The sequence below is a fragment of the Felis catus genome, chromosome E1 (assembly GCF_018350175.1).
Source record: "Felis catus isolate Fca126 chromosome E1, F.catus_Fca126_mat1.0, whole genome shotgun sequence".
Taxonomy (NCBI): domain Eukaryota; kingdom Metazoa; phylum Chordata; class Mammalia; order Carnivora; family Felidae; genus Felis; species Felis catus.
The window spans coordinates 50,362,800-50,388,961 of NC_058381.1; the positions used below are offsets into that span (position 1 = coordinate 50,362,800).

Genomic DNA, 26,162 nt, shown 5'->3' on the forward strand with positions numbered 1-26,162 from the left:
CCCAGCTCTTCAGCTGTATGTAATATAGCATCAAAGTTATTTTTACTTTTCCGTGTACTTTATGTTGTAATTCACTTAACTGGATACCAATCGACCTTTGGACCTTTCAGGTGGCTCCGGACTCAGTACTGCCCCTCTGCCTGAATTTCCATCCTTCTTTCTTTCTTTAACTAACCATTACGTTTTCCTACACCAAATTCAATTTCTCCCCCGTAGAAAATTGTTCTTTTCTGATGCTCATATTGGAGCATAATCTTTCTCATACTGGACACTCTGCTTGCCGATATTGCCTAATCTTGTAGCGTGGTTTTTAGTGTACGTCTAATCACCCCCCCAGAGCCAAATCTCACGCCTGATTTATTTTGATAAGTGTGGCAGATATGCAAACATAGCGTGTTAGGCAGAGGTGCTAACAAATGTTTTTTTCTCTGAATGAGTCCCGCCTGGAGAGTAGTGTTTTTGCAAGGACGCATTACTCAGCGAAGACCCCGAAGCTATAGGGAAATCAAGCGGGTTCCAGACAGCAGCATGAAGCTGGGGCGAAGACACAGGCTGGCACAGGGCTCCTTGGGTCAAGAGGCAAGTCTGGGGGATGGGACCTACGTGCTAGCTGCCAGGCTTCTGAAACACTATTTCAACCCTTTGGGGAGAGCAGGTTCTGTGTGAAATTAACAGAAACCCCCCAAGCGGTTAACCTGGTTTAATTACATACCCACCAAAGCAATTAGAAATCGCTTCCTGTGTTGCGAAAGACCGTAAGCAAGGGCTCAGAGCACGGACCAAACATATCTGAAACCCTCAGGTACTCACATGGTCAACAGAGTTTTTTTTTCACTCTTTAACTTCAGGAGGCGAACTTTTGCTATGGCACAGAGCTGCTGCCTCCAGAGAGCCACGCCACTGATTAATTTCTTCGTCTCGTTAAAGGAGGACAATGCTTGCTCTAGCTCAACAAGGCTCCCGGTGTCTTTCGTCCCAGGACTTTGTAACTCTCCCCAAATTCCAGTGTCTATAAAACACAAAATCAGGAATTTATGCTGCGTCAGCTTAGATGTGCTTTGCTTATGTGTTTCTATGACCGTATCTTTTCACCAAGTGGTGTCAGAGTAGAAATCTTGGGCAAAGATGTGAATAACCTAATTCATGGCATTTCTAGAGCAACTTAAAAAAAAATTTTTTTTAAATGTTTATTTACTTTTGAGAGAGAGAGAGAGAGAGAGAAAGAGACACAGAGTGTGAGTAAAGGGGGGGCAGAGAGAGAGAGAGGGGGACACAGAATCCGAAGCAGGCTCCAGGCTCTGAACTGTCAGCACAGAGCCTGACGTGGGGCTTGAACTCACGAACTGCGAGATCGTACCCTGAGCCAAAGCCGCACGCTTAATGGACTGAGACACCCAGGCACCCCTAGAGCAACTATTAAAGGAAACAAAGCAAAATAAGTAAGTAAGTAAAGAAGGTATAATACAAGAAGAAAAACTAATGACATAATAAAAGAAATCTTGTATTTTATTAAAAAAAATTCTTTTTGTAATCTTTATTTATTTTTGAGGGAGAGACAGAATGTGAGTGGGGGAGGAACAGAGAGAGAGGGAGACACAGAATCCAAAGCAGGCTCCAGGCTCTGAGCTGTCAGCACAAAGCCGGACATGGGGCTCAAACTCACGAACAGTGAGATCATGACCTAAGCTGAAGTCAGATGCTTAACCAACTGAGCTACCCAGGCACCCCTTGTATTTTCTTTTAAAAAAGCTTTCTGTCTATAGCTTTAAAGGACTTCGTTCATTCTAAGGAAATCAATGAAAAAAAATCCATATTTAGCCTAGAAAAAATCTACTCATTGCAAAAAGATAAGCTATTTAGTATTTCTGACTGAGGTGGAAAAGCTAGTATATATAGAACCCTCTCCAGTCACCACCCCCCAGCCCCAAAATACGAAATTGGTAGAGACAATACTTTTTTTAGTAGTCATGATTGAAAATTAAAAACCAAAGTGACCTCTTTTGGAAGACAAGCCTAGAGCAACTGATCTACTCTAGACTTTTAGAAAGCAATAATCTATGTCTATTAAAAGTTAAGTATAACCATAAGTATATAACTTCAAAAGTGGATAAGAGGGAAAAAGAGGTGTTTTTTTTAAGTTTATTTATTTATTTTGCCAGAGAGAGAGTAGGGGGCAGAGAGAGAGGGAGACAGAGAATCCCGAGTGGGTTCTGAGCTCATAGCAGAGCTCGAACACATGAACTGTGAGATCATGACCTGAGCTGAAGTCTAAAGTCAGATGTTTAACTGACTGAGCCACCCAGGCGTCCTGATTTTTTTTTTTAAGTTTATTTATTTTGAGAGAGAGAGAGAGAGCATGCATGTGGGAGGAGAGAGAGCATGCATGTGGGAGGAGAGGAGGGGCAGAGAGAGAGGGAGAGAGAGAGAATCCCAAGCAGGCTCCATGCTGTCAGCCTGGAGCCCACACAGGGCTTGATCTCATAACCATGAGATCGTGACCTGAGCTGAAATCAAGAGTCTGAGGCTTCACCGACTGAGCCCCCCCCAAGAGTCCCCGAGAAAGAGGTGATTTTAAAAACCCGCTCAATCAATTAAAACATAGAAAATGAAAAAAAATAAAAGAAGCTAGTAAAGAGTACGCCAAGTGGGATGACACATAAACCAGAAATAAGGAATTGCCTTAGATTAAGTAGAGACGACTTTCCAAGGAATGACAATTATTCTGACAGCAAACCTTTCAACAGCAACGATGGAACCTGAAGACGTTGGAATAATATCCTCAAATTGATACGAGAAAAGTAACTGTCAACATCCTATACCCTTAGTAAGACATGTGGTACAAAATCAGGAACTCAAGAATGGGGGCCAGCATGGAGAGAAAAGGGAAGAAGGAGACAGAAGAGATACCTCTCTTCTCTGCTTTAAGTTTACCCAAGACCAGACTGAATCAGAGCAGCTCCAAAAGCATATAACCTCATCATTCAAAGTGTATTTTCAAGATAGGGTAGTCTACAGAAAGATAAAATGAAAGCTTCTTTTTGTTTTGCTTTTTTACCTGATTCACCAACAGCTGATTTCCCTTCTAATTTCAAGAATACCTCATTCAACGTTGTCATGGAAACACCATAATCCTCAATGCCCTGATTAGAGCATCTATCAAGATCCCTGTAAAGATCTAAAAGTAAGCACAAAAATACATCAAGAGAACATAATGTGAAATGAGATTGGTAATAGCTGTATTCTTCAACAACAGAAAACGTGTGATAGGCCAACAGCATTCATAAGAAACGAAGCTATGGTACAGACATTCCCTTATTTCTAAAATAACCTGAACTACAATGTGTTTCTGAGTCTTGAGTATAAAATTGTAAACATCTGTGTTTCATTAGAAAACTACATATGCAGGGTTCTTTAAAACAATATTATGTTTTGTTTACTCTCTTTTTTAAAAAATTAATTCTGTTTGATTATGGGGAGTTTAATAAATGGACTGAATGCTTGTGTCCCTCCCACAGATCCATATGTCGAAACCCTACCCTCCAGTGTGATGGTATTAGGAGGTGTATAATCATAAATGAGATTAGTGTCTTTGAAAGAGTCACAAGAAAGCTGGCTTCCCCTCCCTGCTCCCTGCCATGTGGGAATAAAAGGTGAAGTCAGTACTTTGCAACCCCCAAGAGGTATCTCATTGAACCCAACCGTACTGGAACCCAAATCTGACACCTCCCAGCCTACAGAGCTCTGAAAAATAAGTGTCTGTTGTTTGTAAGCCACCCAGTCTATGGTGGCTACAACAGCCTGAACTAAGGCAGGAAATGTTCAATCTTAAAACCCCATTAATTCAGGAATATTATCCCCAAAGCTGAGAGAAGAATGCTGTTAAGAATAACTGGTAGGCAGTTTAATAACACATGCAAAAGAACTAAAGTTTATAGAGATAATTAGGTGCTATGCAATCATCCTTAGTTTAAAAATATATATAAATTAAAGGGAAAACAATGCATATAACTTTGCATTCACTCTCTCTCTCTTTTCCAGCGTCTGACCATGATATGAAGATTACACAGAGTTCTCAAAGAAGGTAGGTCTTTTTAGGGATTTTGAAGGTTACTTTTTTTTTTTTAAAGATACTGGGAATAATTTTTGGGTAGTTCAGGAAGGTTGGAAGTAGAATAAAAGATAATTCAAATATTGGGAGAAATGAAAGGTTTCTATCGTAACGGTGTGTTAGATAAACACAAAATACAGATGTAGTCATGATTTCCAATGAGTTCTAAGGGTTGGTTCTTTTTCAGCCTTTTTCTAAATTGTGCACCCCTCCTTTGAAATGCATTTAAAACATAATCATGGAATGCTTGGGTTCGTGGGTTTCATAAAGATTTCTGTTGTCACAAGCATACATGTATCCAAGACGTGGTGCATGCATCTAAGAGTACAGTTACTTCACTGATTCTAAGATAAATGCATTTCATCTTTTCTCAACATATTTGAAATGAGCATGCATCAGGAAATGCTGGCGTGTCATTTTATTTATTTATTTATTTATTTATTTATTTATTTATTTATTTAAATTTATTCTCAGGTTAACTAACATACAGTGTAGTCTTGGCTTCAGGACTGGATTCCCATGATTCATCACTTACATATATAACACCAACTGCTCATCCCAACAAGTGCCCTCCTCAAGGCCCATCTCCCGTATACGCCATCCCTCCACCCCCTACCGCCATCAACCCTCAGTTTGTTCTCTGTATTTAAGAGTCTCTTATGGTTTGCCTCCTTCTCTGTGTTCATCTTATTTTTCCTTCCCTTCCCCTACGGTCATCTGTGGCAGCATTGTTTCCTTCCGTGTCTTTCTGGGTAGCACCTCCTACAGCTGAAGCTATCTTAGATGCTGTGAACTTAGATGCTGTTCCATGTCAGGTGTTTTTCCAGGTGCTGTGTTTATATTTAATATTTTAATAATCGATTTAAGTATATTAATCATTTAATCCTCATAACTGAGGAACTACAAAGCTCATGCTATCGTTATCCCCTTTTTACAAATAAGGAAACTGAGGTACAGAAGAGTGATATAACCTGTCCGGGATAACAGAGCTAGGAACAGCCTTGCTGCGATTTGAATCTCCCCAGTCTGGCTCTAGAATTCCAGCTTTCAACCACTGCACTCCACTGTCTGATGCTATATTTCTATATTAGCCATGATTATTAATGCAGGCATATTGATTCAAGCAGGTAGCAATGGAGCCAGTATCCTCCATTAAAAGTTGGCAAATTCCTTGAAGCCCAAGTACACACATATTCATGGTTACACTTAAAAAAAAATGCAATCTACCTCAAAACTCTTGGCAAACGAAAGCATATTGGGAGACCAGGTAGAAAAGTGGGAACAGCAATGAGTTTCCGGGCTTTTGTACTTGCCTCAAAGTGGTGAATTTAGAATGTTTACATTCTAAAGATGAGATTACAACATTATGTCACGATGTTGATCATAAAACCATCTATCTGCATTTGGCATGCTATTCCTTTAGTCCCCGTTCAGTACTCTGCCCTCTTTTCACAGACCTCTCCTTGTCCAGACCACACTCTCTCATTCATTCCTGAAACAAATGTCCTGAATATTCCTAATTTTACCTTGATGTTCTCCTGCACCCCTTAACTGCACATATTTCCACTTGAAACATATTGAGTATCTTTGGGCTCAGTTTACTAATAAGTATTCTGGGGATATCGGGGCTAATATTAGCAGGGACTTTGGGGGATATTAAATGATTAATGCACAGTTCCATGCACTTAGCAAGCATAAAGATGTCAGTCATCATTCTTAATGCCGCTGTTATTGTTAGTAACATCATTAAAAACCATTCCGTGGTGTCTACGTTCTGTTACCTGGAAATTTGTTTGTCCTTTCCAAGGGCAAAATATATACGAGCTTTTCTTCACTCTGTGCTGTTAATTTGGCCTCAGGGATGTGCTGCTTAACAAGTGATGTTATCCTGTCCGGATCGCACATTTCATTCAGGTGCAAACTGACATTTAAAAAGAGTGTGTTAAAGCCATTTTTATCCACCACCATCTCTACATACAATTGTAGTATGTTTGTCACTTCCTTAATATTTATGAGACAAAAATATACATGTATCTAGGATCATGGAATAAGCAAGACTTAAAAATATGTAGTCCAGACAGAGTCCACAATGATATAGTCCAAACTGTATAATCTAGAGGCACTGGTGTAGGGATAATAACTCAAGGGTTATTATTTGGAGGCAAGAGATATATCAGCTAGATGTCGGCGGGGGTGAAGTGGAAGAAATGCCCGATTTGGTCTCCATCTATCCACAAGCTCAGTTTTGAATTTTCCCTTTGCAATAAAAGGGTTTTGCAAAAACCACGAACATGTTGAAAACAAAGACAGAGGGGGTATGGTACAGTCATTGAGAACATGGTCCTATGTCCCACTGATATACATTCCAGAACTCAGGCTTAATGTCTTCCAGCATCGAGTTTCCAAATTTCCATCAAAATTCCATTCAGTTTTCCAATAGTCAGTTCTCAAAGAATCTCGAAAGACAGAATAAAATAGGGCATGTGTGTGATCATACCAAACCTTGCACCAAGTAAACCCTCAATATATGTTATCTAATTTTTTTTTTTTTGGTCCAAAACTTACTCAAGTCAAAGGTGATCTGCCTTTGTGGTGAGAACATATAAAGTTCTTTATGAATCACTGGATTTTACATATTAAAAAAATTTTTTTAATGTTTTATTTTTGAGAGAGAGAGAGAGAGAGAGAGAGAGAGAAACAGTGCGAGTGAGTGAGGGCCAGAGAGAGACACAGAATCCGAAGCAGGCTCCAGGCTCTGAGCTGTCAGCACAGAACCCGACATGGGGCTCAAACCCATGAACCTTGAGATCATGATCCAAGCTGAAGTCAGATGCTTATGGGACTAAGCCACCCAGGCACCCCATCATTGGATTTTAGAAACACCATTTTTAGTCACACCCATTGAAATTTCCTGAGGCTATCGAATGGTGAGGGCATCACAGTTGACTTTGATGACATAAACCTGAAAAATCCATTTTAATTAAAACTATTTTGTGTTTACAAGGCCCTTATGTGATATGCTATCCAGGATCCCAAACAGAAAGAATACAGTACATTCCCTAGAGGAGTTTGGAACATAACAGTAATATAAAGCACCAAATTATAGAAGAAGTGAGTGAGGGAAGTTGAGCTAAGTCAGTTAAGCACTTGGCACCTTGTCAAGTATTCATTCATTCAATATTTTTAGCCTTAATTGCAATGTGGGTATTATTACCACTATTACATCAATGAAATTACTGAGGATCAAAGAAGTTAAGTAAATTGTCTAAGGCAACAATTCAAAATAGTGTTTTCAGGGTTCCAGAAAAGAGAATACTTATTAAGGAGAAAATATTCAGAAAAGACCTTCAAGATTGGGGGGCACCTGGGTGGCTCACTCGGTTAAGCATCCAACTCCATTTGGGCTTAGGTCATGATCTCGTGGTTCATGAGTTCAGGCCCTGCATCAGGCTCCTTACGCTAACAGTGCAGAGCCTGCTTGGGATTCTTTCTCTCCCTCGCTCTGCTCCTCCTGTAAGTGCTTGCTATCTCTCTCTCTCTCTCTCTCTCTCTCTCTCTAAATAAATAAATAAAAGAATGGATAAGATGTGAACTTGGTTAAAATGGGTCACAGGAGGACATGTCAAACAGACATCCCACTTTAAGCGGAGAGAAGACAACAAAACCATGGAACATACTTAGAAAACAGCAAGTGATTCATTTTATTTTATTTTTTTTAAGTAGGCTTCATGCCCAGCACGGAGCCCAATGCGGGGCTTGAACTCACAACCTCGAGATCAAGACTTGAGCTGAGATCAAGAGTTGGACACTTAACTGACTGAGCCATCCAGGTGCCCCACAAGTGGTTCATTTTAGTTGGAAAGTACTGATTCCGTTGGATCATACTAAGCAATCATGATGGAATGATAGATTTGAACAGGTTAAACACTCAGACTAAATAATGGAGGGAATTTAACCACATTTAACCACTGAGGATGAAGTGATTTAAATTATGCTTTAAGAAATATTAATATTTTTAGTGGGAAGTATAGGAAGAGATTCACGCCACACCTAGAATCTTGGTCCAAAGATTCTGCCACTTATAAATGATGTGAGACTGGGCAGGTTATTAAAACTCTCTGACATGTCAGAGGCTAATAATACCATCTTCTTACAGTTATCTGAGGGATTAAATATGATTATATGAATATTTCATACATAAATTATCTTAGCAAGAATGCAGAATACAGCCAAGTGATAGACATTACTAAATAAGCATACTAATCATTATCAGGAAGAGAAGGAGATAGAAATGAATGAGGGGGAAGATGAAGTCAAGGAGAACAGAGAGGAGACTACTGAGATTGTCACAGTGAACAAAAGTAAGCATTGGAAAAATGATCAGGAAGGCCTGGAATGTCACTAAATTTCTCTTTGCAAGTGATATGTTGTGAAAACACTTTCCAAAAATTTTGTTTAAACTTAGCTCACTCATCCTTATATCCATGCCTATGATCCTACCTGTTGCTTCATTCTTGCTAAGAAAGGTCAGTTGTGGGGTCATTCTAACACAGCTCTCTTGAAATGGTCTTCATAATTTTGTAGCCTTTTCTAACCTACCGATACTGAGATCTCCTGTCCCCGACACGTTCCAACGTGTCCCCAACAACACAGGCTGTACCTTAAATGGTAGCCGATGCCCCATTTTTTCTTCAGGAACAGGGAAGAGCCTGCACACTTCAGCCTCCCGTTGGATATAAATACCTTCCTGTCTAAGCAGAAAATAAAAACAAGAAATTGCATTACAAGGTAATTCTCTCATTGTTTATCAAAGAACAGATCCATCCATAAATAGTGTATTTTAGGAGCATGATCCACTCAGATACTTGCATTCTAATTCTAGTCATATGTAAGCCAGTTTCTTCATCCTCCAGTAACTAAAATGCTACATTAGTTTATTCTCTAATCTCTCTAGAAAAGTTATCACATGATGAGAGGCTCTGTTTCAAGCCACCTGACATTCCTACTGAATAAAACAGAAGATATTTTTAAGAGCATGCTACATATTTACAACCGATGAGTTATTTTGCAACAGGATCAGAATCCATCTATGGGACAAGGTGCATGGAGATGTAGATGCTCAGAAGGGTGACAGCAAGTCTCCTGTCTTGGTTCATGACAGTCACACGCAAGGCAGTTGTGTTGGAATTTATCTACACGTACTGTGCACATCCTCCCTAATTTCTCACTAAGATACATGAAAGAAAACCAAGAACCACCATGAAATGACATGAATGGAACTTGAGGGCATTAGGCTAAGTGAAATAAGTCAGAGACAGAAAAAGAAAAACACCATATGATCTCACTTATATGGGGAATCTAAAAAAAAAAAAAAAAAAGAATTACCAGCCAGGATGTCAGCCTCATCCATAAACTGGGTACTGAAGAGAATGACTCTATCAGATTTCCTCTCTTTTAGAAGGTTCCATACGCGGTGCCTTGACAAAGGATCTGATCCGGCAGTTGGCTCGTCCAATAGTAAAACCTGCACCATAGAGAAATGTAAATCATTTTCCCCTTTCAGGCAACATTTTTTAAAAAAGAATAGACGTGTAAATGTATTTGGGAGAAATACCTTAGTCCGTAATTTTCCATTTGAACAGTTCTCTTGCATTTACCATTTGCAAATTCAGTCCAATTGAATACAATAGTTCCAGACTCCTTAATCTCATTCACCAGTAGTTTTGGCCCCACTTACCTGAGGGTTTCCTAAAATGGCAATCCCAAAAGTTAGTTTCCTTTTTTGTCCACCACTTAAATTTTGAGCAAGAATGTCTTGAATATTTTCCATCTCCAAGTCCCTTAAAACTTGTTGTACCTAATGAGAGAGAAAGAAAGAAAGAAAGAAAGAAAGAAAGAAAGAAAGAAGAGTAAGAAAGAAGGAAGGAAGGAAGGAAAGAAAGAAGAAAAAGAAGGAAAGAAAGAAGAAAGAAAGAAAGAAAGAAAGAAAGAAAGAAAGAAAGAAAGAAAAAGAAGGAAGGAAGGAAGGAAAGAAAGAAAGAAGAAAGAAAGGAAGAAAGAAAGAAGGAAAGGAGGAAGGAAGGAAGGAAAGAAAGAAAAGAAAAGAAAGAGAAAGAAAGATGGAAAGAAAGAAGGAAGGAAGGAAGGAAAGAATGAAAGAAAGAAAGAGAAAAAGAAAGAAGGAAAGAAAAAAAGAATGTTTAGTTTAAAACCCAACATTTTGTTTTAAAAACACTATTGGGGTGCCTGGGTGGCTCAGTTGGTTAAGTGTCTGACTTCAGCTCAGGTCATGATCTCGCGGTTCTGAGCCCGAGCCCCACGTCAGGCTCAGTGCTGACAGTTCGGAGCCTGGAGCCTGCTTCGGATTCCGTGTCTCCCTCTCTCTCTCCCCAACCCCTGTTCGTGTTCTGTCTCTCTCTCTCTCTCTCTCTCAAAAATAAATAAAAGTTAAAACAAAACAGCAGCAAAACAACAACAACAAAAAAACCCAAAAAAACACCACTATCGTTTTGCTGTTCGTTGCTAAGGGCCTTTTGCAGTTTATATGATGAACTGTATAGAAATAGCACGCATACATCTAGAGTTTTCTAGATAAGCAATTTCATGTTCATGGCTGTGTGACATCGAATATGTCCCTCTACCTCTTGTTCCACTTCATGTGGTTGAATCCCTTTTATTTTGGCAAAAAGCCTGAGATTTTCTCTCACGGTGAGGAAGCCAAATTGTACGTTGGTTTGTGGACAGACTCCAGTGAGCTTGCTGATGGTTTCCGAGTCCGCCATTTCCGAAAGGCTGTGATTATAGATGGTGACTGAACCTAGAAGTAGAAAGGTTGACGGTTAGCATGAGGATAACACTTGACGGTTAGCATCAGGACAACACGTTCATTTAAGATATTTTAAAGTGAAAACAAGTGGAAAACAATCACTAGAATCTTCTATTTATTTCTGGGGGGTGGGGGTGGAGGGAGAAAGAATCTGAAGCCGTCTCCACGCTCAGCACAGAGCCTGATGACGTCATGGGGCTCCATGTCATGGCTCTGGGATCATGACCTGAGCCGAAATCAAGAGTCAGATGCTTAACTGACGGAGCCACCCAGGCGCCCCTCACTAGAGTCTTATATGCAGATTTCCCTATAAGGACTACCCTGTTGACTAAAAATGTAACGCTCAAAATTCACTTGAACCAGTCGGAATGCCAATTAGTAAATATAAAGCTATTTATCTTGAAATATTTACACCACAAAGATTTTCCTAATAAATAGGGCATACATTTATTAAAAGAATAACTTGAAGAAACCTGTAAAACTTTTCTCTTAAGTACCCGAGTGTGACTAGTAGTTAATGAAACTACAAACGATTGAAATGAACCAGCAAAACGCGTTGGCTAATGAAATGCACAGCTCATTCGTTTGCCCACGTTCTTGCCCATAATTGTGTCTCACCTGACGTTGGGGACGACAGTCCACTGAGCGTATTCAACAGGGTCGTTTTCCCGGCTCCACTGTGACCAAGGAGGGCAGTGATCTGGCCTTCGTATATGTCAAATACCAGACCTGGCATTATTACAAAAAAAAAAAAAAATCCCACTCAGAGCTACATATTAACCTTACATTCTCCAAAATTTTTATAATTTCTTATAGCATGTGCATATTTGGCTAGCAGTATTCAAAATAAAATTCATCCCCAAATTCTTCCTTTTAAAATGGCATCTCCTGGGGCACCTGGGTGGCTCAGTCGGTTAAGCGTCTGACTTCAGCTCAGGTCATGGTCTCGTGGTTCATGAGTTCGAGCCCCACGTCGGGCTCTGTGCTGACAGCTCAGAGCCTGGAGCCTGCTTTGGATTCTGTGTCTCCCCCTTTCCCTGCCCCTCCCCAGCTCGTGCTCTCTCTGTCTCGGTCTCAAAAAATAAATAAGAAACAATACAAATAAAATAAAACGCTATCTCCTATGATACACATTTTACAGCTGTAGCATTGTCATGGCGTATTCTTACGTGATTAACGATTTTTTGGAGAAGAGCACTTTTGTCATTAAAAATGGGCTGACAATAAAGATCATTTAGGGGTGCCTGGATGGCTCAGTTGGTTAAGCGGCTGACTCTTGACTTTGGCTCAGGTCGTCATCTCATGGTCATGGGTTCAAGCCCCACATCAGGCTCTGTGCTTATAGTGCAGAGCCTGCTTCAGATCCTCTGTCTCCCTCTTTCTGCCTCTCCCCTACTCGGACTCTGTCTCTCTCAAAAATAAATAAATGTTCAAAAAATTGAAAAAAAATAAAGATCATATACTAGGACTAGGGAGGGGATGAGCTGAAAGTAAAGCGTATCATGACATAGTCATACATCTTTCAAACCCCTAAGGTATCTATGGCACACCTTGACTTTCTAAAACTGTTATATATTTTTTTAAATGTTTATTGATTTATTTTGGAGAGACAGAGACAGGGTACAAGCAGGGGAGGGGCAGAAAGAGAGGGGGAGACCCAGAATCCGAAGCAGGCTCCAGGCTCTGAGCCGTCAGCACAGAGCCCGACGCGGGGCTCGAACTCACAAACCGCGAGATCGTGACCTGAGTCCGACGCTTCACTGACCGAGCCACCCAGGCGCCCCTAAAATTGTTATACGGTTTTTAACTTGCTTGGAAGGAAACATGATGTGTTCAAATGGAGGAGAGTAGTGGTATTTGGGACCCCCACAAAGACAATGCAACAGTGAGGCGTGGTCACCAGATCAAACAGCCTTGTCAAATATGAGGTTAGTGTCTTACCTTTCAAGGCCTCTACTTTTTCGTGGTTTCCTTTTCTATATTCTTTTTTAAGATTTCTTATTCTGGAAAAAAGAGGAGAATGTCTTAAGGACATTGTAGAAGTAGATAGAGGATTGAGAAGTCAAGTCTTTGGGGCTGTGAGAAAATCTGGGGGCTCTTTCCCTCACACAGGCCCAGGTGGCCGGAAAGGATTTACTGAGGAGACACCAGCAAATGGCACGGTGAGCAAATTTGGGGCAGAGACCTGGGGAATTGAGGGATTTCTAGTTGTTTGGAAATACAGCAAGCAGCATTGAATAAAACACGGACATCATCTCAGAAGGGAGGACGTTCATGCTGTGAGTACCCTAACTTGGGTTTTCTTCCCATGTCTCTGGATGCCTGGCTCCCCTCTTCTGCATCATCTGCCTCTTCCTTTTCATCTTATTAATCAGGAAGCGAGGAGGGGAGACACCAAGTGTGTCAGAGAAAAAGGAGATAAGCATAACAAGGGACACGATGACAGTGTCTGTTAGAAGGCGAGGAAGCACAGAGAGAGAACAGCGCAACGAAGAGCAAAAAAAAGCAAAAAGAAAAATGGAAACATGAAGGTTATTTATTCACTGATGTTTGTCGTTCTGCATAAGATAGCAGTAAATGTAAATGGTGACAACGTTGCTTTTGGCAATGAGTGTGGCCTTTGGTAAGTACAGCAGCCCGGATGCATGCATGGTGGACCCAAAGAGGCCCCTGGGAAAATCCGTCACATCTGTGTTTTTCCTCCTAGGTCTCTGTTCCCCGACCTGTTTTCCATGTGCACTTTCACGTAATGTGTTTATTACCTGATGGCTTCTTTTCCGTGGAATTCTGGAGACACTGGCTCAAACGAGTCATTAGGTGGTGAAGAGTCTGAATCTGTTTCGTTCTCAAGGGCCACATGATCAGCCCTCTGGTGTAGAAACCAAAAAGAGGATTTCAGGAAAAACCAAGGAGAACGTCGATGTCCGTATTCACCTGCGCGAACAGGAGGCAATTGCATATCGGATCAGTCACCGCTTTAAGGATGAGTTGCCGTGGGACAGCTTATCAAGACAGCTGCTTTGGGAAGCATTTAGACACCCTTAAACCCAGTATCAAGCACTAGCTTTTCCATCTTGCTCCGATACAAGCACTAAGAGTATAATTATCCTTAATTTCTTATAAGCATCTCTTTTTATTTTTATTTTGTTTTTATTTGAGAGAGAGAGAGCAAGTGAGCGCATGAGTAGGGCAGAGGCGCAGGGGGAGAGAGAAAATTGAGGTAATTTTAAACAGGCTCCATGCTGAGCACAGAGCCCCACATAGAGATCGATCTCGCAAACTATGAGATCATGACCTGAGCTGAAATCAGGAGTCGGAGGCTTAACCGACTGAGCCACCCAGGCATCCCACGAATCTCTCTTTTTAGAAAAAAAAAAAATCTAAAGTGTTGTGGTAGAACAAGATCTTAGAAAGCAATTCTCTAAACAAAGCGCGGAATACCTCTGGGCTCATTTTAGAAATTTTGAAAGCGATGCTGGATAATTGATATCCGACATGTGGTAGAGAGATATTTTAAAGAAACGCACTGAGTGAAATTGCATTGAATTACAATTATGTTACTACTTACTGGGCAAAATTTTGTCAAAATACAATGTCAAGGCCAAATAGAGAAGAGCATCAAAAAGCAGCATGAATAGAGTCGCTATTATTAGGTACGGGTTGTCTGAGGAATCCAAATGGACGTTAGAATTCACGTCATAGTCCAAATGTATAAGCTGGAAAAAAAGATACACCCATTGAATTTTAAAAGGGGAAATAGAGTATTAAGAGTTATTTTTGTCTTGTTTCTGCTAAACACTGGGATTGAAAAGATAAACATAGTTCCTGTCTCTACAGAGCTCTAATCTATTGGAAGACATAGCAATGAAACCATCTAACTAAAAAGCGATTTGGGAAGTCAGTGGAAGGAGGTACTAAAGGCTTAGAGATCCATGGGCAGAAGTAGGCAAGTCCTCTGAGAAGTAAAAACTCAAAGGAGAGGCTGGCTGCCTATAGAATTCCTTCAGGTGTAGGATGTGGACAAAGGAGGCGTTCTAGACAGGGGACGCCGTCTGAAAATAGAAACACGGAGGAGCGAAAAGCACGTCAGTAGTTGGGCAGAAGACAGGAGAAAGTTTTTCTTATTATCGTGAGATACGCGTAGCATTTTACGGTTATGACGTCACACCTGGAATCCGATTTGCTGAGAAGAGGTTCAGTTTCGCATACATCAGGCCAATTAGAAAGAAAAATTTATTTCTACTGAATTCCTGGTTGTCAAATACTTGCGATAATATTAAAGGTCATGTTTCCTGAGCATTAAGTCAGTTAAATGTTCACTGGGACAGCCCATGAAAAGTACAAGCTGGACCACATCCATAATACAGGATCAGTCTATATTTAGCGACTTAAAACCAAGCCACTTATGCTGAGAGAGAAAAATAAAACCTGTCCCATTTCTTAGATGTATCTGGAAGTGGATGGAAATTTTGATGCTTAGAGCACGTAGCATGAATTCCTCAGAGAGAATTGTTTTAATGTTTGTAAAAAACAAAAAAAATTGAAATAGCTACATTAACTCTTACCTGGGCCATCCCAACAGTGAAAGCGAAAGGGCTAAGAAGACATAAGGTCCATTCCAAAAATGCCGGAAGATCTCTGTACAATGCAGTGAATCCCAGACTCCCCCAAAAGACAGTGAGGAGAAAGACAACCAAACCCGTAAGGAAAGGTTTCTTTATCAACACGCTCATCAGGAAAGCTAACGTTATCTGAGAGGAGAGAAAAAGTTCAGGTAGTATGTAATTCTCTGAGAATCGTCACCAGCATAATAAAAAAAAATTCATAATACAAAAGTATGTGATAGCCATTCCTCCTCCCCGCCTCCCCCCGCCTCCCCAGACACTGTCCCATGCAAAGATTCAAATACCGTGAACAGAAACAAGTGTGAGCAGAATCAGAGGGAAATGACTCTCTCAAAGAGAAGGAGAGGGGGAGAGAGAGAGAGAGAGAGAGAGAGAGAGAGAGAGATTAAATTCACCAACTCACCAAAGACAGGCCATAGAGGAGAAAGAGAGTGAAGATCACCACGAAGCCAGTTTGGACGACGACTTGGGCGGATGTTACAATAAGAGCCATCAAAGTGGCCACGATAAAGTTGAAGCCACCATACATCAACCCCCAGCAGAGCCTAGCACAGAAACTAAGCATCAGTTCAGAGGGCTGGTACTTTATCACTTTATTTATTCACGTACTCTGCAGATGATTTGGGAAGCTTACCATGAATCAAGAGTTAAGGGAATATAACAGCTAGTAGAGTAGAAAACTTCTCTGTCCCCAAAGGTCATAGGCGACCGGGGAAGGTAGACAATGAACAAGTAAACAGGTAAAATGGGTAGCTAATGGCAAAAGAAGAAAGAGACAGACTGGGTGATATAATGAGGTTAATTGGGAGACGTTTTCTGGGAAGACATCCATGATGATGTATAGTTTCTGGACTTCTTCTTTCAGTAAAATATAAAGCCCGTGGACAAAAGAGCAGGTGATGAAGCGGGTTTCAGCAAACTTTTCCCCTGAAGAGCCAGGTAGTAAATCTCTTAGGCTTTTCGGACCATACAGTCTCTTAGAGCTGCTCAGGTCTGCTTTTGCAGGACCGAAACAGCACGGACAACGTGCAGACAATGTGTAGACGCTGACATCTGAATTTCGTAGAAACTTTTGTGTACCATAAAATATTTTTGTTCTTTTGATTTAAAAAAAAATTTTTTTTTCAACGTTTATTTATTTTTTTGGGGGACAGAGAGAGACAGAGCATGAATGGGGGAGGGGCAGAGAGAGAGGGAGACACAGAATCGGAAACAGGCTCCAGGCTCTGAGCCATCAGCCCAGAGCCCGACGCGGGGCTCGAACTCACGGACCGCGAGATCGTGACCTGGCTGAAGTTGGACGCTTAACCAACTGCGCCACCCAGGCGCCCCCTTTTGATTTTTTAAGGCATTTCGTAGAAGCCATTCCTAGCTTGCAGTCGGTCCATAAAGGGGCCATGGTTTGTTAACCCTTGATATCGATGACTAGATATAGAATAGATATAGATACAGATAGTCACACACACATAGGACATAGATAGATACAGAAACATAGATGGATATGAAAATACATTTTTCTTGCTCTCAACGGCAAAGTAACAGGAAGAAAATTCTCTATAGGGGGAGAGAACCAGCTTTCTAATCATACAGATGTGGGCTCAGGGTTTCTCTGTTACCTCTGTTCATTGTATCTATATGATCCTGAGAGGTAGCTATTTATTTTTTTTAATTTTTTTTTCAACGTTTATTTATTTTTGGGACAGAGAGAGACAGAGCATGAATGGGGGAGGGGCAGAGAGAGGGGGAGACACAGAATCGGAAACAGGCTCCAGGCTCTGAGCCATCAGCCCAGAGCCTGTCGCGGGGCTCGAACTCACGGACCTCGAGATCGTGACCTGGCTGAAGTCGGACGCTTAACCGACTGCGCCACCCAGGCGCCCTGAGAGGTAGCTATTTAATCTCGCTTAACTTCCTCACTGTCTGTTGAAAAATAATAACAGAATTAAAGGAAGTGTTGTACGTTATGTGGTTAATGTGGTAACTGGTTCATAACGAGTCCACAATGACCACTTGGTTTTCTTCAAAGTTTAAAATGCCATCATGTTTTTGAGAAGTCTTGCCTAATTGTAATGATTCCCTTTGCTCAATCACTCTATTCATCTGAAATTCTTCATCTCTCCATGTCCTACAAACTTCTAAATATCATTTGTATGCAGTATTAATAGAATGTCACAGCCTTTTCTTATGGGGGAAAAGTCCTGATTTTTTTTTTTTACCCCCTTCCTAATTGGATTTATTTGGTTTCTCTCTTCTTTTCAGCATATTGTTTGCTTTTCTCTGACTGTCTGTAGATTTCTATTTTTTTTTAATTTTTTAATGTGTATTTATTTTTGAAAGAGAGAGACAGAGCATGAGTGGGGGAGGGGCAGGGAGAGAGAGAGAGAGAGAGAGAGAGAGAGAGAGAGAGAGAGACATTAAATTTGAAGCAGGCTCCAAGGTCTGAGCTGTCAGCACAGAGCCCGACATGGGGCTCGAACTCACGGACCACGAGATCATGACCCAAGCCAAAGTCGTATGCTTAACCAACTGAGCCACCCAGGTGCCCTTATTCTTTTTTTTAGGTTTATTTATAATTTTGAGAGAGACAGAGACAGAGTGAGTAGGGGAAGGGCAGAGGGAGAGTGAGAGAACCCCAAGCAGGCTCTGTGCCACCAGCATAGAGTCTGATGTGGGACTTAAACCCATGAAGCTGTGAGATCATGACCTGAGCTGAAACCAAGAGTTGGATGCTTAACCCACTGAGCCCCCCAGGCGCCCCTTCTATTCTTTTAAAAACACAGTGAGCAAAGTTTCCTTCAGTATTGAGTTACACAATTTTCGTACAAAAAGAGAGACACCAGACAAAACTCCCATTCTAGACCAAACCAGCAATCCATTTTCTCCACTTTTGTACTCAAACATTTCTGGAGGAAATAAATAAATTGAATTGGTATCAATTGGCAGCATTAAAACGTGGGGTCTTCAGTTAAGAAATGGGCAGAAGACATGAATAGACACTTTTCCAGAGAACAGACACATGAAAAGACGCTCAACATCACTTATCCCCAGGGAGGTACAAGTCAACACCACGATGAGATACCACCCGACACTGGTCAGAGTGGCTAAAATTAACAACACAAGAAACAACGGGTTTTGGTGAGGATCTGGAGAAAGGGGAACACTTTTGCACCGTTGGTGGGAATGCACTCTGCAACACAGTACGGGAGTTCCTCAAAAAATTGAAAATAGAACCAATCCACAACCCAGCAATTGCACGACTTGGTATTTATCCAAAGGATACAAAAATGCTGATTTGAAGGGGCACGTACTTGTAAAAGCATTATCAACAATAGCCAAATTACGGAAAGAGCCCAAATGTCCATCGACTGATGAATGGATAAAGAAGATGTGGTGTGTGTGTGTGTGTGTGTGCGTATATATATATATGAATATACATATATAGGAATATTACTCAGTGGTCAAAAAGAATGAAATTTTGCCATTTGCAACAACGTGGATGGAACTAGAGTGTATTATGCGAAGCGAAATAAGTCAGTCAGAGAAAGACAAATATATGATTTTACCCATATGTAGACTTTGGGAAACAAAACAGATGAACATAGGGGAAGGTAAGGAAACATAAAATAAGATAAAAGGAGAGAGGGAGGCGAATCATAACAGACTTGTAAATACAGAGAACAAACTGAGGGTTGCTGGAGGGGTGTTGGGTCGGGGGATGGGCAAAATGGGTGATGGGAATTCAGGAGGACACTTGTTGGGATGAGCCCTGGGTGTTATGTGTAAGGGACGAATCACTGAATTCTCCTCTGGAAAGCAATGCTATACTATATGTTAACTAACTTGAATTTAAATAAAAAAAAGAAATCTTTCCATTTACAGTGATGCGGATAGAGCTAGAATGTATTATGCTAAGCAAAATAAGTCAATCAGAGAAAGACAAATACCATATGATTTCACTCATGTGCGGAATATAAGACACAAAACAGATGAACATATGGGAAAGAGGGGAAAAGAGGGAAGGAAACAAACCACAAGAGACTCTTAACAATAGAGAACAAACTAAGGGTTGACAGAGGGAGGTGGGTGGGGGATGGGCTAGATGGGAGATGGGCCTTAAGTAGGGCACTTGTTGGATGAGCCCTGGGGGTTACACGTAAGTGATGAATCACTGAATTCCACTCCTGAAACTCATATTGCACGTACAATATTGCATATTGTATGTTAACTAAAATTTAAATTAAAAAAAAAAGAAAAAATATGCGGGATTTTCTTACTCAACTGAATAGTGCCTAACATTCTTTTAAAGACTACAGGGCACATGTCTAGATCTATTCTGTATATTCTACAAATCTTGTTTACCATTGAGAATAACATCAGTGTGCAAAAAAAGCAAATTCAAACCATGACTTTTTGCAGTCCAGAACTCATGCTTTTACTATTCTGTATGTCAAATGCACCCCTTGGCTAAACTCGTTAAAAATTTGTTGTTGTTAACTGGGGATTCACTCCTTGGTTTCTTCACTTACATCTACTGCCCTCTCAGACTGTGATCCTTCCCAAATTTCTATTCGAGTGCCACCTAATATTCAGCTGACTTTTTGTTAAGCTCAATGCAAAGCACTTCAAATACATTCCCTTCTGTAATCCTCACAGCCCACGGAAATAGATGCTATGACCAATATTTCACAGAAAAGAACACTGAGGGTTAAAGAGATTAAGCAGCTTGCTCGGGGTGGTAACGCTCAGAAGGAGAAGACCCGTGATTTCCTGCCACCCAGGCCTCGGTTCTAACTTCCTCCACTCAGAAATCTCTGTGCTTAAAGAGCTTAATGGGCTTGTTCATTCAGTGTCATCAGAGTGTTGGTTCATTCAACGCAGGGGTGATATCAACCACCCCATCTAACGAGACATCTGAAACGTATATTTCATCAAACATTAGAAACCTCAAGTTCTCACACATTTGGGTTCACTCACGTATGGCAACTAGGGACTGAGAGCCCTCATTTCTATTGCACAGTGACCCGGGTATCAGCAGACATCTATGGAATCAGGCTTTCTTTAATTCAAAGAAGTAGGAAAAGTTTCATTTACCAAACTTGCTTGAATCTATTCCATTCATTTATAATGCACTGCTTTCTGCAAGAATCAAGTTTAAATAGGATACTTCATAGGGAGTCCAATTGGCTAGCTTGCTGTGTTTATTTAGGTCGCGTGATAGATTGCACTTCACTTACCATGTAACTTACCAGAATGCTGATTCTCGAAGGCCCATCATTGTCATCAATGACTTAATGTATTGCCTTTCTTGTGTAACATTGACTGATACATAGTAAATGAAGGCAGAAAAAGAAATAATGCAGAAGAATATGAAAAAATCAGTCGCAACTCCTGCTTGGGCAACAAAAGGTAGTATCTTCATATTTATACCAGTAATTGACATCAGCTCTTCCATCACTGAGCGATTTGTCGTGATCTAAGGGAAGGTATCAGTGAACAAATTGTTATCATCGAGCTAATCATCACCTCGCACGTTGTCTCTCAGTTACAAGAAACAATGTGCATTCCACGTTTAAATATCCATGCTCATTCGTGATCTGGCCCCTTGTAGTTCCTGGAACTCTCCAAGTTTTGTCCTGACTCCTTAGAGCATGCCTATTTACCATCTTTAAGGGACACAATTCTACTCTTGCTCAAAGTCACCACTGAAATGTCACCTCTGTTAGTCATCTCCGCTGACATTTCTCATCAGAGTATCTCCCGCTGCGTTGTTTGCCTTGTGCAGCATTTATAATTCCACCATTGATAGAACCTAATCTTTTATGACGACTCCATATCCATATTTCTCTCCCCTCACTATCCAGCATCCCTGGAGAAAAGTGCCTGTATTGTCCTTATTTCCTGATCCTCAGGGCTTAGTGTCATGGCTTAAATACAGCAGTTGTTCAGTGCATTGTGCCAAATAAATTAAGTGGATAAATTCAGTGATAAGATAGGACAGCCCATTACAGCACCATGCATCAAAAGTTAACTTACAGCGCGATTAGCCTTCTTTAACTTAATACTCACTTCAATGATAGCAGCATTAATGGCGGCCTGAAAAGCTACAAAGCCTTTCTCCCAGAACATTGAACCTTCACATGTGGTTTTTCCTTCCGTTACTTGACAGTGAGCTTTGGTGAAAGAAGAACACCACCATTTACAATGTCATTCTCTCAATTAGCCAAGAATGTTTTGTTGAGTTTTGCTCTTCTGTTTGCTTGTGCTAAGAAAGCACTGATTTTTTTTTTTTTAAACATTTGGGAATCACTGAACAAGAATCTCTCTTTCAGGTTATATTTAGCAGTAACATAGGAATAATAATAGCAAGTATAATTTCTTAATAAAACAATATACCTAGAAACATAGGCTTTATTTAATAAGAATGAACCTTGGGGTGTCTCAGTGGCTCAGTCGGTTAAGCGTCCAACTAGGGCTCAGGTCATGATCTCACAGCTCGTGGGTTTGAGCCCCGTGTCGGGCTCTGTGTTGACGACTCAGAGCCTGGAGCCTGCTTGGGATTCTGTGACTTCCTCCTTCTCTGCCCCTCCCCCACTCATGCTCAGTCTCTCTCTTCTCTCACAAATAAATAAATGTTAAAATTTTTTTTTAAAAAGGATGAATCTTCGGGCGCCTCAGCAGCTCAGTCGGTGAAGCAGCCAACTCTTGATTTTGGATCAGGTCATGATCTCACGGTTTGTAGTTCGTACTGATAGTGTGGAACCTGCTTAGGATTCTCTCTCTCTCTCTCTCTCTCTCTCTCTCTCTCTCTCTCTCTCTCCTTCTCTCTCTACCCTTCCCACACGATCTCTCTCTCTCAAAATAAATAAATAAACTTTAACAATAATAATGGGAAGAATGAATCTTATTTATGTTCAGAAGTGAAAAGTAACATGCTAGGGACAGAGTTCAGCTATCACATGCGACCTCTAGTGACTAATGATGTAATAGCAAAAAAAAAAAAATTTCTAGCAGGAAAGTTACCTGAATGGTCTCTGTGTTCCTTCATCTTGGGGATTCTACTTCCCCAGAAAAATTTTAAATGGTATGAGAAGGTATCGTTAAAGATGACTCTCACTGCATCTACTGAGTAGTTTAAATCCAATTCTTTCATGCCGTTCTCATTCGGCCACCCCGTGATTGGTCTTCCTGTCATACGAAAGAAAGAGTCTTATGAAAGAAGGAGATAGCTAATAAGTGAGAAGATTTCTATGTGGTCCAAAGACAGCATGCCATATTAAGTTATGCGTAAGTTATTTGAGGTGAAAATTCTTTATTCGCGAAAGGCTGTGCTGGTTCCAAATGAGACAGTCGTACTGGGGGTGGGGATCTAAAATCTAGATAAAATCGGAGGTATGTGGCAATCACTTTGATCGCAAATAGATCACGCTTTCCCTGCAAAAACACTTTTAAAACAATGGCTTAAAACACAATGAATTTGGAACAGTGGCACCACCACTCCTACATACACAGATTTATCCAAAGTGGAAATACATGCTATAATTATAATCTATAATTTCGTTTGACAAGGGTGCCCCTGTGGCCAAACTTCCAAAGAGAGCGTAAAGTTGTTAGATTTGGAGAATGGTTTCTCGAGATAATTTGTTTATTCCAAAGATGTAATGTAAACTAATGACTGGTACTGACCAAACCCAGGCCACTTAAACCACGCAATTTCCTGCAGTCTGGCAGCTGCTTCCAGAAACTTACCAGACTCAGGTCCAACACTTCCGTCAAGACCATAAGTGGTGTGTATTCTTTCTTCAGAGTGTCACGATTTCTGAATATCTGGTTGGTTTTGTTGTTGTTGTTTATTTGAGATATTAGCAGCCATGGGAGCTCAGTGCCTAGATCCAATAATTCAATGGCACTTTCAAAATGGTGGTATTATATTCCCATCGTATGTTTTTTACTAGTGGAAAATGTTTATGGAACAGTGCTTTCCATCATCTGTTTGATTATCCAATAATACACTTCATATAGAATAAATGCTGGTATTTTCCCTTTATACACAGATTTTCATAATAGGAACTGATTTTGAACCATCCTCCCAAAGCAACATTTTTTCCTTTTAATACGTTACGAAAGCCTGGATTTCACGTATACATTGGATGTGATTCAACTCATTGCATTTATTATTCCTGTTGGAGCTCAGAGTATGCCGGGTTTGACCAGGGGGAGTCTCTTCCAGTTGACTACTGAGCCTTTCTGACAGAACCTTTTCTTCCTCATAGGCTTCTATCTGGAGTGACAATATTCTTCACCCTGTAAATATCCCGTCCAAGACCTTTGCATCTCCTTTCTGCCAGAGCTGGGACTCCTGGGCTACCAGGACACGGAGGTGAGAGAAAGAGACTATTCCATAAGTACTTATTTGGTATATCCCACTTTCCATATATAACAGCTTCGGAATATATATATTTTTTACGTATTTGAAGAGATTTAAAAACCATGTGCTGTCCCACATTTCCAGAATCTTCTCACTAATATACATTTGAATAATACTGGACTGTCTCATTTTGATACGGACTCTAATGAGGATAAAAGTTAATCCCAACATAAAGGGGTGTGTTTGGCAAAGACCTGCAGGAGAACATACCTTTCATGAATGGAGCCGAAGCCACTTTGTTCATGATCTCCTGGGTTGTTTTGGATTCGGGTGCGAACGCAATCACATAATTAGAATCGTTAAAATGATCTACACGTCCCAGATCCATTGCAGGCAATTGAGGAAAGTCATTAACTTGATGTAAATTGGAGGAAAGTCGGTATGCAAACAATACTAGAAGAAATGAGAAAAACCATTCCTACACAGCAATGAGAGAAAAATAAAGCAAATCAATAGCTGTTCAACCACAGATAAGTCATCCACGAACAACTTAAAACACTTAATTTTCTGTGTAGCTTTGACCAGTTTTCTCTCCCAGTTTCCAAGTGTTTCAATTTTCTTTTGTCTTTCACTCTGCATATTTTGAAATATGCGCATCCATGCATCAAGACAGAGTTATGGCATCAGGTCCCAATTACCACTGAGAATCTACATTTAATCACGCTTTCATGTGAGTGTTAGAGGCTGGATTGCTTCATGAATGGCCTAATGGCTTATAGTCATGTTGAAACCCGAGCATCAATGATAAAGAAGTGTCATATGTTATGAAATAGGTTACCAGCTTCCATCAACAGGAGGAAGGTCATATTTTTATCTGCTGCCACCCTGCATGTGGAAGAAGATAGTCCTAAAAAACCGCTCATAAAAAGAACGTTAAAAACCTTTGCCTTTGTGACAACATTCCGAAATGGGAAACGCAGCAGAATGCATTTGCAGTCTGGCATTAAGAGCACACTTCACTGTTGCCTTTCAATTCTAAACACATGGGCGTGAAAAGAGGTATATATCTTACTTACCATCTGATCTTATTTAAAAAAATTCCTTTTTTAAGTGTACCCATCCATTTTGAGAGAGACAGAGACAGCACGAGTCGGGGACGGGTAGAGAGAGAGGGAGACAGAATCCCAAGCAGGCTCCATGCTGCCCTCGCAGAGCCCAATGTAGGGTTTGAACTCCCGAAACCACAAGATCATGACCTGCGCTGGAACCAGGAGTCGGATGCTTAACCGACTGAGCTACCCAGGCACCCCTGATATTCTTTTAGTATATGTGTTGTCTACACCTACACCAAATGCATCTGTCTAGATGGATCAATTGATAGACACAATGCTTGTGTCAAAAACAGTTAAAAGGTTGGAAGTAAAACACCTATATAAAGTAGAACCCAACTTTTATATTTATACTTATGTAATCTTTACTCCACACAGGGATTTTTGTATGCTTTATTTACTGCCAATCTAAGCATTCAATACATACTTGTTGAAACAACACACACACACACACACACACACACACACACACACACACACACAATGTTCATAAAATCAAATGTTAATAGATTAACCCTCGAACTATGGATATTTAATGGGTGATTTAATTTTTTTATTATGTTTTTCTCAATTTACTTAATTTTCTATACAAAGCCCATCTGATCGTTCTCACTGGAAGAAAATACTCTGTTAATAGAGCAAAAGTTCAAAATGCCACTTTCTTGTCCTGTTTCTTTATATACCCATTATTTCTTTCAAATTGATGCTGTCTGTGTCCAAAGTACGCTTGTGTAGAAGTGCTACAAGGTATCCTTTGAGTTGCTGGGTTTTTTAAATTTTGGATTATTTGTTGCATTAATTTTGGATTAAGTTTACCTCTTTCTTTGACTTTGACCCTGAACTTTTATACCTATTCCTTCATGAGTTTCAGATGAGTTCAGATGTTAAGAAGTATGATCTCTGCAATGTACAGATGTGGCTTTATTTTTCAGGAAGCTTCTGAACATCAGTTATTTAAAGAATGCCTCCAGTAGGAAATCTACTAATAATATATTTAAAGGACTCTCAGTTAAAGTAATAGCAAAGTCCAGAATTTGAACAAAGAAATCCAGCCTGGTAGTTAAAAAGTGTATATATGTGTGTGTATATATGTGAAACATTAAATAATGAAGATAAAGTGTGTACCACC

The 26,162-nt window shown here is 40.4% G+C and overlaps 1 protein-coding gene across 3 annotated transcripts in view; it reads right to left on the bottom strand.

Annotated features, from left to right (window-relative positions):
- The window catches only part of ABCA9 (ATP binding cassette subfamily A member 9), a 62,615-nt gene that overhangs the window by 30,819 nt on the left and 5,634 nt on the right, over positions 1–26,162 (bottom strand). For all 3 annotated transcript variants that reach the window (XM_003997105.5, XM_019818161.3, XM_019818164.2), the window contains 17 exons: positions 24,195–24,402; positions 22,580–22,744; positions 21,626–21,729; positions 20,806–21,032; positions 15,963–16,104; positions 15,500–15,685; positions 14,503–14,650; positions 13,697–13,868; positions 12,876–12,937; positions 11,553–11,663; positions 10,750–10,925; positions 9,846–9,965; positions 9,494–9,632; positions 8,769–8,859; positions 5,890–6,029; positions 3,056–3,175; positions 811–1,009 (listed from right to left, as the gene is read on the bottom strand). In XM_003997105.5, coding sequence (XP_003997154.2) covers positions 811–1,009; positions 3,056–3,175; positions 5,890–6,029; positions 8,769–8,859; positions 9,494–9,632; positions 9,846–9,965; positions 10,750–10,925; positions 11,553–11,663; positions 12,876–12,937; positions 13,697–13,868; positions 14,503–14,650; positions 15,500–15,685; positions 15,963–16,104; positions 20,806–21,032; positions 21,626–21,729; positions 22,580–22,744; positions 24,195–24,402 — 2,510 coding nt within the window. The remainder of the gene's footprint in view (positions 1–810; positions 1,010–3,055; positions 3,176–5,889; positions 6,030–8,768; positions 8,860–9,493; positions 9,633–9,845; positions 9,966–10,749; positions 10,926–11,552; positions 11,664–12,875; positions 12,938–13,696; positions 13,869–14,502; positions 14,651–15,499; positions 15,686–15,962; positions 16,105–20,805; positions 21,033–21,625; positions 21,730–22,579; positions 22,745–24,194; positions 24,403–26,162) is intronic.